This window comes from Falco rusticolus, chromosome 2 (assembly GCF_015220075.1).
Source record: "Falco rusticolus isolate bFalRus1 chromosome 2, bFalRus1.pri, whole genome shotgun sequence".
Taxonomy (NCBI): Eukaryota; Metazoa; Chordata; class Aves; order Falconiformes; family Falconidae; genus Falco; species Falco rusticolus.
Window position 1 is genome coordinate 45,523,886 of NC_051188.1, and position 14,476 is coordinate 45,538,361.

Genomic DNA, 14,476 nt, shown 5'->3' on the forward strand with positions numbered 1-14,476 from the left:
AATAGGGAAATGGAACATTATCACAACCTGTATAAATCAAAAGCTGTAATTTCCAAATGCTGTACTAATTGCATTGTATAAATTCAATAATGTAAGGAAAAAACACAAAGAAAGTAGTAGTCAGCATGATTAAAAATGAAATAATCTATTTTTATTAGGAAAAATGTGAAAAACTCTATGGATTCATTAGTAGATGGAAGTTGGAGGCTTGCTAGTTCAGTAAGAGTATAAATATTTTGCTCTGCGGTTCTGTTGAGGATATGAACAATTTCCCTTCTAAGATTAATCAAAAAAAAAGATGAGCAACAAGTATTTATTTTAACAAGATCTGGCTAATTTAAATCCGGTGTCTCGATGAGCCTGTGTAATTACTAATGCAGCCTTCTCAGAAAGTCTTAGAACCCTGGGGAAGCTCCAAAGGACTGGAAACGGCATAAACTGTTTTTGAAGACAGTGGTTAAAAAAAAGTGGATAATTTGGGAACTTTAGGCCTGCCAACCTGCCATTAATCCTCAGCCATCCATTTAACCAGTCGAAAACCACCTATCCAACGTAACAACTAGTAAGAAATGATACTGAACACTTGTGTGACACAGCAAGGTTCACCAACACTGATGTACAGAAAATAGATCCTCTTGTACTGGTTTTGCATTGTTTTTTAAGGCTATATAGTCGTTATAAGTAAAACTGTGGTATAATTTTTAGTGAGAAAACACCTTATACACTGCCGTGCATTTTGACTGATAACTGGGGTGGCATTTGGAGGACAGAACGCAGGTGCTCACAGTGGTGGTTTACTGAACATAACTCCAGTGATGCTTAAATCCCCGGGACTGCCATTTCAAACCTTGGACAGATGAATGGAAAAACACAGAGGATGGGACAGAGAAATTTTACTTTGCTTTACTGCATTCCCTTACTGGAATGAGCAGTATCTGAAATCAGCAGTTCAAAAAGATGTTGATAAGTTGAAGAGGATTTGAAGAGACATAAGATGACTAAAGCACTAAAAAACATGCCTTATTGATAGACCACAGGAGCTGACTCTGTTTAGTCATCAGACTGTATCTCCTGGCACTAGTAACTCTGTTATGCTGTGAGCTAGTTTGGGGAGCAGCTCTGGCTGACAGGTAACCTGTCTTCTTCTGTTTGCTTGCTTAAGGTTTTCATCTGCACCAGGTCCCTGAACGGGTTCACCCCACGGCCACAATGTACGGAGCCAACACAAAGCTGGTTACAGGGACAAGTGGTGGGCAACTGAAGGAAAAGACAGGACAGTTCATCCCCAGATTTGGCTCAAATGAACTGCCTCCTACAGAACGCTTGCTCCAGCTGTGTGGTGTTGGTGAAGACATCACAGACTCTTCTGAGGGATGCCCAAGCTGGTGACATTCACAGCAGAACAATTAATTGAGCACTGCGATGTCTTCTTTTTCACCAGCAGTATCATCCATGAGGTTAGATGACAGTCTAAGAGATTTCACTGCCTGATTTAAAGACCGTTCAGGGAAGCCCTGCAGTATATGCTATGTAGAACAGCAGACTAGGTGATCTGGACATTTCTTTCCGTCCTCAAACCCTAGGAGGTGATGTGCTGAAAAACATCCAATCTTATAATCTGCAAGCAACCTATAAACTTTTCTTTTAGAAACAGGAACACTAGTGCCTTTATATACTCCTCCTCTAACATTTTCTAAAGAAATATGAGTTTGGTCCAGCTATCTGCAGCTGAGTGCTCTCCAGCCTTTAACATGATACAAACAAGTCCAAGTGGATGAACAGGCTAGTACTCCAGCAAAACTAATAAAGCCATCATTCCCACCTATAAAAGAAAAGGTGCCTTTACCCAGTTTTATTATAGTTTATGCAGCACTTTTCATGGTTTATTCAGACCACAAAATTTTAAGGAACTGTAAAACTATTTTTAACTGAGTTGTCTTTATCGTCCCTTTAGTGGCACAACAGATAAGCTATAAGGCACCCTACTGTAAACAGCTAAATCTTTCCCATGTTCCAACCATACCCTGAGACAGCAGATAACATACAAACCATGAAAGCACACCCTGGAAATAAGTGGGTCAGGAGTCTAGTGGAGAAGTGCCAGTTCATGGCTGCTGGGCTGTACAGAGCTTACCAGAATACAAATGCTGCCCCTTTATTCACACAATGCACCAGCAGCGGGACCACGCTGGCTCAGGGACTACCAAGCCACCTCAGTCACGGCCGGGAAGGAAGCAAGGCAGAAGGGGCAGCTGTGGCCAGGTCTGGTGGGGCATCCAGTGACCTGGGACCCAGCTGCCCTTGCAGCTTGGCTTTGACTGCAAGAGGGACCACGGCAGCAAGGGGTTGCCATGTAACACTAGTGAGTCATTGCAAGACCTCCTGGTCCTTGCATTTTCTGAAATACTCGTGCCTTGAGCTTTCAGTCATAGGAAGATGCAGCAGTGAATTTGACAAGGTGAGGAAAATTAGGAGTGTTTGTACAAGACTACAGATCGGGGGAGGTGGTGGTGGTAGTAGTGGATCCATAACTGGGATCCCTTACTGAAAGGAAAAAAGGGGAAAAAAAGAAGAGAGTCACATTCCTGGAATAGTCTTTGCCCTTTTAAACTTTAACTGCAGGTTTCTAATAATCACAGAATTTGCTGTAATGTGAGGAGAGAGATGGTCACTAAGCTATTTGGAAAATTTGAATGAAAATTAAACTATATCCAAATCTAAGGAAGTCTACATGGTTATGACAATATGCTCTGCTACAAGACCTTTTATGAAGCATTGGTGTGACCCTAAAGTTCAGCCACAACCAGCAAAACAGTCAAAACTGAGGTGGCAGTATTGTGGGTTATTGCAGTTATCTCTGAAACCAAAAAGAAAGGTTGTTTCCATGACACCAGCACTGCGTTCCCTCCTGAAGAATGTGTGTGCAGGGAGAGGACTGCAAGAAAGGGCCTTTGCTTTATTTTACTTTTTTGTTCTTTTACATCACAACCTAATCCTCAATAAACTAACCTGAAAATTACAAAGGAAGATAATAGACCACATGCTCTTTATCAATGGAACTGCTTTTTTATCGCAGTCTAGATATGCCGTTCTCACTGGCTGAACTTTAATGAGTTAACACTTACTTAAATTCTAGTCTGTGTAAATTTTTAAACTGTAAAAGCCTAGTCAGAGCTGGGCATCATCTGCATACTGACATCACAGGACACGCTGGCTCATTCCTGTATGATTCTGTGTGAACTTCCTTTCATATTATATTGAATGAAGAAGGATGATAAAGTGTTAACCCACATCTGCCTGTGTCCCTAAGCAAGGTGGTTTTCCAGGTGGGGGGGGTGGGGGGTGGGGGGGTGTGAGGGGTGCAAGATGAGAGTAATGTGTGAATGTATTATTTGGGTTAGACAGAAAAATGTCTTGAATTTCTTGTGATACCCAGAAATTTCCCCAAAACCCTATGAGTCTGCTCCTGCTTTGTGCAAGGATTTTTTCCCAGCTTGTATTTCCTCATGAAGAAGTAGATCTACTTCAAAAGCCTGACTCACTGTTGCTAACAGCTTTGGTGGAAGTACCAAATACTCCATAGTGTGTGCTAAAAACGTTTTAGAGCCAGAAATGTTTAACAGAGCTTAATTTTATTCCAGTTTGAACACAGTGAAGAGTGGAACAGGGAAGAAATGTGATGACGATTTGACTGACGATGGTTTTGACTGTCTCAGCAGTTGTGCTGGGTCTTTCCAGCAGACTGCTTGCAACGGTGGTATTAATACTTCAGCAATCATACATAAGAGTTTTGCTCAGCAGCAGAGCCTTACATCTAGTACAGTTCACTGCATGGGGAAAAACACAGGCAGTTCATTTTAATGAAAAATAAAACCAGCATTGTTTCATAAAATTAAATGCTAGTACTTTCTAAATAAATAATGCATTTCTGCTAATCTTTCGTTAACAACTAAACTGAAGATTTCCTATAATGAAAAAAAAATAGTCAAATCTAGCCTTCAGAAAATATTTCCTTGCACATTTTGATCCAATTCTGTCAGGCAAAAGGGCAGAAGGAGTCCTAAAAGCTCCATATTCATAACAAAAAGTTTCTTCAGCAAAGGTACCAATAGATAGATATAAGACAAGCAGCCAAGAAGGGCTGTTGAAACAAGACCCAAAGCTGTTCAAGCTACACTTGGAAACACCGCAGAAATTTGGAGGCTGGAAATATTTTTAAGACATTCTAGTCCACCCATTTGTTTGGCTGACTGGCCAGCGTTGCAAAAGTGAGCGTGACTGCTTGCCTCCTCGGCCTGTAGGGATTTAGTACAATTGGACTACTCTGTTCTCCTTTATATAGACAGTGCCAGACATTAATTACAGTAATTTGTTGCTAGCCTTGTTTCCTAAGGAAATAAGGCTCATACACTTGTATTGTCCATTTGGGTGGACATCTGTCCCCCTTAACTTCTGAGTTGACGGGTAATTTCAAATACAATTGAAAGAACTAAAAAAATTCACAGATGTTATGTTCTTACAAATTCCATGAATACTGCTGGCTGGGTAAAAGAAAGGGGAAAAAAGTCTATAGTTCACTGAAAGAGAAAGGTAGAATTCAGCCATAACCTTCAGCACAGCAAAAACTGGCTCTGCCAAAGAACGTGCTGTCTTTGGCCCAGCAAAAGTAAAATATAAGGGATGGGGGTGAGCAGGGTAATTGCAGTGGTAGTGTAAAGGAAATGAGACCTAAGATTTGCAAGATAACAAAGCTCTCAAATACTATTAAGCCATCAAATAAAACATTTGATTAAACTTCCTTCAGCTGGTTCCTTTGCATGATAAACCTGCTACCCAAGAAAGTTTTATTAAATACACAGGCGCTTCATACACATGGGTTATATTAGCAATTCATTACTGATTTTCTTTGAAACTGATCACAGCTTTATTGTAAATTATAAATTGTCAGTTTTATAACAGTTCACTAGAGATCACGGGGTAGCTAACAAAATCACCCCTCTGCTCCTTAACAGAATTTTTAAATGCATTTTGCTCAGATCATTTATTTCCTTAGGTAATCATGTTTCTTTCATTAAATGAGCACTATAGCCAATGTTGTTATTCTCTGGCTTCATAAAAAACATCAACATTTTATTTCAACAATTATTCTGTCCTGTTCAAATTAAGCTGCTTAATTACTGTGGTTTCCTGAGGACTGATTTATATTGACCAGTACTACAAAAATTGTCTGTGACACCTGAAAGTACGCAGTCTGAGCATTACACATTTCTGTTTATCTTGCCACAGGTGTTACTAGAGATCCCTATACACAAAATAGTCTTTGCTCTATGTTTCTGCTTTACATATTTGTTTGGAGTCTTTGCTGAAGTTACAAATGTGATACTGTGGAAGAGAGAGCAAAGCTAATGACATCTTCACCAAGAGTAAAAAGGACAGCATAAACCACACAGCTGAGTTAATATTTAAAGAACAAGAATTTAATTTGGTATGCAATGTTTTCCTAGGAGGATCTTTATTTTCAGTGCTATACATGTGAAAGTAAGAATGAATAAGTGGCTTGTTATCTACATGTATAAAAATATAAACATCCTGTCAAACATCTGCAGTCACCCTTCATGATATGCACCACTGAAAAGACCTATGCCTTAACTTCTAAGTAAAAGAAAGACTGCCTTTGTTTTTTTTAATAGCACTTGTAAATGCTACTGCATTCATCCATAAGTACATGAACTGTGAACAACAGCTACAAAAGGTATACAGGACTCTGGTACTGTGCCTTTAGATTTTTGTCCTTCTGCACATCAACAGGTTAGCAGAGTCGTCATGTTTATCTGTTCTTTGAGTTCTCATCACAAGAGACAAGCATTTTACCTTCTAAAAATTCTACTGAAATTACTGAGCAATGTTTAAGAAAAATACTGTCTTCTGTGCCAAACCATCAAATGACTATTACATTTATGGCACCATCATTTTAAGCCTAAATTTAATGAGTTATCGGTAAATGAAGGGCCCTATTTCCTAATAATAATACTTAGAGATTTTAGCACAAACACAAAGATTAAAAAACCATTAGTTTATGTTTTTATTACACTCAATTTTACTTGAAATATGAGAGTTCCTGGGTCATCTGCCAGCAAACAGATAGGCAATTATTGATCAAAATACAGGCAATCTTTGTTTTGGAGATGCATTCAACCACCTGGAAGTTTAGTTATGATTCACATTCAGGCAAATACATAATCAATCTCAGTTCTACAAGCTGATATTCATATTCAGTTTTTCCATAGAAACAGGTATAGGAAACCAATAAAACATTACTATATTATGTACATAGCATAATATGTAAATGCTCAGCTAGATATATTATGAAATTCTGTAGCACTAAAATGATTAAAAAACTAAATGATTCGTGTAAAATGTTTATATACTGTATATATATGTACACTGAATCACAAGTTCAATTTAAAACTGCCCCTATTCATAGTACCTATGATGGATATAGTAAGCTACCAGATTCTTAAAAAAAGAAAGCTATCTAGAGCAAATTTCAACACTTTACTGAAAACTGATTTTATACAAAATTTTAAAAAACATACTTCAGAATTACTTAACAGAAACTAGAAAAAGACAGTCATTATTCTTGAGAACGGCATTGTAAAGACCTAGTAGCTGTGATCAACGTCTTTTCACTTGTGGTATAAACAAGTTAAGCACAAAGGAATCATCTCGGAGTAAGGCATAGGACAAGCGGGTTTTGTTCCGTCTTCAGGTGTATTGGCCTCTCACTTGATCTTATTGCTCATCACATTTGGCAGGTATACGTTTCTATCCTTTTAAAAATACTCCATTATAAAACTGTCTACAACTGGACACCACCCAATGCTTTCCCATCTACATCTTCAGTTTAACCACATTGATAAACAATCTTGCTAATATTAACAAAAAAAAAAAAAAAACAAAAACAAACACAGTGCTGCAAATTATTTTCAGTTTTGTGCAGTTAGGCATGCACTTAATGAAAGACCAAGTGGTGAACACAGAGACTGAGCACTGAAACTCAATACATTATGTAGCTGTAGCTCTTTTCAAAGGAATTAAGGTTTTAAAAATAAAACCCTACTGTGAAATTCTTTGGTTAGAATACAAGTGCTAGCAGTATTTCTAAATTTGGAGTTAGAACAATTTATTATTCAAGAGTTTTAAAAATGTAACTTCAAGCCTTTACTACATACTGCTAAATTCTTCAACACTTGGGATACATTTAGAATATTTTTTTGTGAAGTTCTGAACTGACAACACAGAGTTTTAAATCAAGTTCAGGATTTAAAGGAAAGTGCTTTTGTATCCCAATCTTCACAAATTTATTAGAAAAACCTACTCCTCAAATTGTCTGTTCCAAAGCAAGCTATGGCTGCCTTCTTCAGGAAAGAAAGACTGTTTGATAGCACAAACAAAATACAGCTTAGAAAGGGTAATTTCCCCTGAAGATAGTTGGCATCATTCTTGTTTTTCTAAGTACAGGGCTTAATCCTTTCTAAGAAGCACTAAGTTTGTCTAGGAAGAGGTACTTAATCTCAGCAGTGTCGTTGCCCTGGAAGTACTGCCACGACAAACTGAGAGACTGGTTCTTAAAGATGTGGTTTCAGCATCAATTCTATTGGCTTCAAAGTTTTACAGCACTAACATGACAAAACTTAAAGTAACAAGCAGGGTGCTCTTGATTGCACTTATAATGTCCATCTTCATTAATTCAACATACATGATTTCAGCTTCCCAGGAAGCAGGCCCTACCCTTGCTCTGGCAAGCCTGGCTTTGTCTCACCGTCATCGTTTTGAGGGCGTTCAAGGAAACACGCATGGGGTATTCTATGCATATCATAGACAGTAACTTCAAGAGAATTATAAGGACTTCACACCACCCATGAAAGTTATGATTCACAAGCACTTTAATTTTTCAAAGCATCGTTGTTTTACCTCTCGAGGGAATAAACAAGTGTCCCTGAAGACACTTTGTAGTTCAAATGGTTGGTTATCCAGCGATCCTGTCCTTCCACACCAGCCTTACGTGCCTGCTGTGCAGGCTCTGGTCCAGTTTAACAGCTTGGAGAGGGGAGTTCAGAGAGATAAGGAGCAGAGAGAGGAGATGGATGCAGCAGGTCACAAAGGGCCACACACACACACACCTCCTGCAAAATTACTCATGTCTATAGAGGAAGCATGAGCTGGAGTGCCAACCCCTCACAGCCAGGCATCACTTCTGTGTGACGGTCCTTCACAGACAGACATCACTTTGATGATGGGGTGGCAGAGGGATAAAATGGACCAGTTTGGGTCTGCCCAGCAAGGCAAAATCCCCCTTAGGAGTACCGGGATGAGAAAAGGCAGCCACTCATGCTGTCTTTGTGCCACCTTCAACAGAAGTTGCTGAAAAGCAACCAAAAAGTTCTTCAGCCCCTAAACGGGTGGTTTTTAAAACACCCCACCCTGACAGAGCTCTCTCTCAGGTCCTGCGCACGGAGAGGGGCAGGGGCTGGGGACACGCACGTGCTTTCCTGGGACGGGCACCTGCCTGCTCCCGGTACCTCTCTCCTTCCTCGCTACCGACACAGCTACTGGGAGGCATGGGAGGGAGGATGATGGCATAAGCCGGGATGCAGTGGCTGAGCAGGGATGTGGTGGCCAAGCAGGGACACGGTGGCCGAAGCAAGACACGGTGACCTCCCGTCCCCCGTCCCCAGGTCCGTCAGGAGGCACGTGCAGGAGGGGTGGGGGCTGCACTGGGAGCTGACCCGCCTTGCGCATGGAGGCGGGCGCAGGGGTGAGGAAAGCGCAGGGGAACACGGCCTCCCCTCCACGTCCTCCTTGCTCCAGGCCGGGAGGGGACCATGTGCGCACGGGCGTGCAGGGGCTGCCCCCTCATCCCCACGCCACGGGCCGGGCGGCTGCTCAGTCCCGGCAGAAGACATACTCGGTGTAGCTGGTCCAAATCTTGTCATCGGCAGGGCCACCCTGCTCGGGGGCGAAGGCGCAGGTGCCGGTGGAGGAGCAGGCAGCCATGCGGAAGCCGGCCTCGGAGAGCCGGTCGAAGGCCTGCTCAAGGAAGTTGAACTTGAGGTAGTAGCGGGCGGTGTAGCGCTCGGGAGGGCGGTCGGGGTCACGGCTCTCGTTCAGCGTCTCCCCAAAAACCTCCTTGGCCAGCGCCGTCTTGCCGCAGACGGTGATGCGGGCCACCCGCCGGAACTTGGCATCGGCCTGCGCCTCCCGCCCGATGGTGTAGGAGCCCCGGTAGCCGATGGTGATGTAGCCCGAGCGCCGCCCGCCCGCCCCGTCCAGCGACTGCGAGGGCGTGAGCAGCGGCCCGCCCGAGGGGCTGCGGCTGGCGGTGGGCGACGGGGCGGACGCCGCGGCCCCGCCGCCGCCCCCTTCCAGCGGCTCGGCCTCCAGGTAGCCGAGGAGCGGCGGCGGCGGCGGTTCGTCGACGCAGAGCGAACCGTCGCGGTGCAGCGCGGCGGGGCGGGCGGCGGCGGCGGCCCGAGCCTGCGCCAGACGGCGGGCCAGGTCGGGCAGCTGGAAGTACTCGGCCTCCCGCTGGAGGCGGCTGCGCTCGGGGAAGTGCTCGGGCAGCACCAGCTGCAGGTCCCGCAGGTAGTCCAGGATGTAGCGGAAGAGGAAGCCGTCGCGGTCGAGGAAGAAGCGGCCCTTGCTGTCCCGGGGCAGCTCGTTCGGCTGCTGCTGCGAGAACATGCGCCAGAGCAGCGAGTCGCGCACCGAGACCACCGTGCAGCGCCGCGTCACGTACACCTGCCCGCCCACGTTCAGCTCCACGATCTCCGGGAAGGACGACCAGCCGCCCGCCGCCGCCGCCGCCCCGCTGCCCGCCGCCCCGCTCCCTGCCGCCGGCGAGACGCCGCCGCCGTTGGGCAGCCCGCGGGCGCTGTCCGCCAGGGCCATACCGCCGGGAGCCCGCCGCCGGCGGGGAGCCGCCGCCCTGCCTCCTCCGGCCGCCCGGGCTCGGGCGGGGCCGCCGCCGCCCGCGGGGGAGCGCGCAGCCCTCCGCCGCTGCCCGCCGGAGCCTCCCGCCCCGTCGGTCCCCGGAGCCGCGCGGCCGCCGCCGCTCCGCTCCCCGCCGCCGCTGCGGTGCCCGCTGCCCGGCCAGGCGCCTCCGTCGGGCCGCGAGCGGAGAGCCCCGGCGGCGGCGGCGGGGCCGTGTTTATGTAGCGCGGCCGCACCTCGCGGGAGGCGTGGGAGGCTGGCGGGAGGCAGAGCCGAGCGCACGGGGAGGGGAAGGGGACGGCCCTGCACTGACGCAGGGTCCCCCGTCGTCGCTCCCCCCCGCCCCGGTCCTTCTTCCCCGGCTGCGGCGGGGACTCTCTCCCCGCCCGGTGCGGCCCCGCCGCGTTCCCCTCGCCGCGGACGGGCACCGCAGTCTGGGGCCGGCGGGTGTAAAACCGGGGGGGGGTCCGCTGCGCCCTTGGCACCCGTCCGGGCTCCGGCTCCCTCCCCGGCTTCTGCGAGGCGTCTCGTCTATTCGCAGGCAAGAAGCCCCCCCCGTCCGCCCCGGGGTGGGGAAGGGGCCGGGCGCTGCCGCCCCGCCGCAGGCCCCCGCTGTGCCCTTCCTAATCTCCCGAAGGCTTGGCCAAACCCTCGCCGAGCGAGACCCTCGACGCGGTATAACCGCGTCCCCTCCCTCCCGTCGCCTTCACGGGGGAAAACGCGAGGTGCGCTGCTACCCGGGCCCGCCGCCTGTTTCAGGGCTCGCAAGGCATCGCCCTGCGCAGGCTGACAGCGCCCTGCAGCCCGCCCCGCAGCCCTCCCGCCGCTCCGCATCCCCCGGCGACGCTTGGCGGCAGCCGCAGCGCGCCCCGTCGGGGGGCACCGAGAGCGCCGGGCCGGGGCTGCCCCGCCGTCGGGGCTCGGCTCCTGCCGGCCGAGGAAAGACCGTATCGATGAGGGGGACCCCGCTGAGGCTGGGACCCCCTGCAGCTGCCTGTCAAGAGGCGCTTCACCGTGAGGGCCTGGCTCCTCCTGTCTGCGTGGATACGTGTGTAATTGGGTGCCCTTACAGCTCAGATTTAATTTGGATTAATTAGGTACACCGAGACCTGCGTGAAACAGAAGCACCTATTTAACGTGCATTGGCAAAGAGCATTTAAATTACGTTTCAGGCTTTTGCTTTTATTTCATGTATGTTTCTGTGCCTCTTTGCCAGCAATAGTAAAGAGCTGCTGCCTGGACGTACTCAGTTGCTCTCCTCTGGGAGTTCAAGTGTGCTTTCTTCCTCGAGAGGAAGGCTGAAAGGGCAGGAAGGTCTGAGCATGAAGGCAGCGGTCCATGCCCTCCCGTCGTCAGAGTGAGAGAAGCCCTCTCTGGGCTGCCCGGCTGCAAATGCCCTGATGCAGTGGTCCATGAAGTAGAAATCACAAGATGCACAGGCAGGGGGTAGGAAGTCCTTCAAAAACTGAGAAATGGGAAAGGAAGGAAAGGCAAGTTAGTTCTCAAGAAGCAAGCTAAGAGAAGAGGAAGAAGAGGAAGAACAGGGGGAGTTAAGAAATAGAAGGTTTGAAAACAGAATAGATGACAATGGTGTTGAGGGAGAGCTGACAGGGAGATACTGTGATGTAAGGAAGGAGGTGGGGTAGGCTTTGGGCAGCAGAGACTCAGAGTTTGCAGGAGTTTAATCTGAAGACTAAGAGTAGGGTAGCAACGGTGCAGGACATTACTTTTTGCATGTGGGAAAGCCAGCTGACAGGACTTCGACCACCAGGTGTCTTCATTTGTAGGAGCAAATGGCGAGCGGATTAATCTGATGTTTTACAGACACTCTGTAGCAAGCAGCTTGTTTTCTCTGGGTTTTTTTGTTTGGTTTTTGTTGGTTTGTTTTTTTTTTGGGGGGGGGGGGTTGGTTACTGTTTGTTTGTTTGTTTGTTTGGGGGTTTTTTAGGGGAGTAGGAGAGAGGTGAAAACAGTTCTAAAAGACCAGGGAAAATAAGATAAGCCTGAATGAAGCTGATTTGCTACCCATTTCAACATCTGAGTTAGTTGCTATAGAAAAGAGGGAAAATAACGTGAGTCCTCTGCTACCACACAGGGAATCTTTGTTTTTTCTTCCCTTACACTATTTTAGGGTCAATTCACCAGGCTCAAAGCACATGAAATTTTCACATGGTCGTTTGCTGGTGACAGGTTCATGGCGTTACTTTTACCTCTCAGTCTCTTAAGTGGCATCTCCCCCCGCATCACCCTGCTCCCAGCCATACTTAGCAAGGAGCCACCTCAAGAGCTTCCCACAGATTTGTATTTTAAAATCCGCTTCCCCAGTGTGGGCTCTCTGTCAAGAGCACTGTGATTAAACTGTGCACCCAGAAGATGAGATCATACAATTCTTGTGCAGGTGCTTATCCATAGCAGAATTTGAAGTAGAAGATTTTGTACCTACCAGCAGGTGACTCTTACAAGTGGCTCCCATATATAAAAAAAAGGGGGTGTTTAATTAATCTGTTAATTAAACTTAATCTCTCTGGCATTAGATGAGTATTAATGTAGGTTAACAAAAATAGCACTAACATGTTTATTAGACTTGAGTGTTTTATTTGCCTTGAGCTTTGTTAGATTTAAGAGCAGACTTTGTAAGACCTGAGCTTAATGGATCTTCCAGCTCGTGTTTTCAGAAGCTTCACAGATGAGTAAGTTATGCTGCTGCTTCAGACATTTGCTCTCCAGAGCTTTACCTCCACCTGCCTATCATCTAGTGGGAGGTCAGATAAGAAGGACCCACCACGCTGCTGTGCAGCACCATGTGATGTCCAAAGCCATGCACATTGGGGGGTGAGCGGGCAGACACACATCTGTAACATGCACCTTATCTGGGCTGCTGTCCCAGGGCTTTCTGTAGGGACACAAACCGGTTCGTCCCACTGCAGCGTTCTATGTGCCAATGTGCAAGCTGATCCCTGAGTCCCCTTCAGAAAGGGAGCAAGGAGTGTTCTCATGGGAAGATACTGTTCATTCAGCCTGTTCAGCGGTCCTGGGCAAAGACCCAGCTTGCACTGTTTGTCTCTGAGATAGCTGTCATTTTCTGGGCTTAAAAGCATGCCCGGTATTGATACACTGGTTTGAAGCAACCTCTCTTCAGAACTACCTTCTCTGGGCATCTCACTGACGCTTTATGCAAGCGAGGATACTTTGCCTGGCTGCAAAGCTTTGGTTATTGTAATGTCTTTGGGTTTTTTTCCTGTTTTCACAAAATATCCAACCCGTTTTCTCCTCCAGTTCCTATCTCTTTTCATTTGGCTATGTCTGTCTCTAGTGAGAACTGGACTTCATCTCGGGGTGTTACAATGAGTAAATATATCAAATATTTTTACTTACGTGTCTGCCAGTCACCGGATTGCATAACACAGTCATAATCTCAGTGGTTTATTCTTCTTTTGTGTGGGAGACAGTGAAATATTAGTACATGTAATATCCAAGGCTGCCACAGAATGCCTCGTAAGACATACACCTGTCATAAAGGGTGCTAAATATTAAATGTTGTCTAATGGACAGTCTAGGCTTTATGACAATAAATGTCTAGCTGAATTTCTTTGTGTAGTACCGTGACTTCTGAGCAATAGCTCCTTCAGCTAAGACAGTCACATTTTAGTGTTTGCTATTAGCTGCCTACCAGAACCAGCTACATGTTGGGTGCATGCTGTCCTAATCTGATGGGATGCAACAGCTTTTCTCCTTTTAATATTTTGAGAAGTTTACACTGGTTTCTGGGTGTTTGGTTTTTTGGATTGGGGGTGTGGGGGTGGTGGGGGTGAATTTTTTGCAGGTAGGGGGCAGGGCTTTCGTTGTGTCGGTGTTTAGAAAGATGTTTCCATCGCAATGGGATGAAAAATGAGCCCCTATTTTACATTTTGGGTAGCACACCCACGGGTGGTCCAAGTTTATTCGTGGAGGATGGTTTCCTTCACAAACCATAGAGGAAGAGTAACATCTAGTGGGAGTAAACCCACATTGCAATTAGGAAATGCAAAGGGCTCCGAAGTATTGCCGGCACAACCCTGCAATACATGATAAAGAGAAAACTATACATTTTCAGTCACAAAAAGTAGATGTGAACAATTACGTTAGTATATTCCACTTCTTCCTGAGAAACTTCACAAAGCAAGAACACATTTTAGCTCTGTTCTGAACTAAAAGTGCTAGTTAGCATTTATTATTTCTTCTTTCAGTCTGTATTGTGTGAAATGGTATAACATTGCTTAGAAAACGCCTAATTAAATATGACTGAATTGTTTGAATTTTTAATATTAAATTCAATGAAATATTTAGCCTCCTGCATGAAACCAACAAAAGGAGTTAGTGATCTAAACTGAACCAGAGGCTCAAATATACTCATTTAAGCTTCACAGTCTTGCTTAGAGGATGCAAGAAAAAGAGTATGGTTAGTCCACAGCAGAGTTTATTGCCTAATAGTTGGGAGCTCTTC

At 46.3% G+C, this 14,476-nt stretch overlaps 1 protein-coding gene across 1 annotated transcript; it reads right to left on the reverse strand.

The window, feature by feature from the left end:
- Positions 1-3,613: 3,613 nt before the first annotated feature.
- On the reverse strand, positions 3,614-10,014 carry KCTD12 (potassium channel tetramerization domain containing 12). The gene has a single exon (XM_037377585.1). The coding sequence runs from the start codon at positions 9,949-9,951 to the stop codon at positions 8,947-8,949; it is 1,005 nt and encodes a 334-aa protein (XP_037233482.1). The 5' UTR covers positions 9,952-10,014; the 3' UTR covers positions 3,614-8,946.
- Between the last annotated feature and the right edge of the window lie 4,462 nt (positions 10,015-14,476).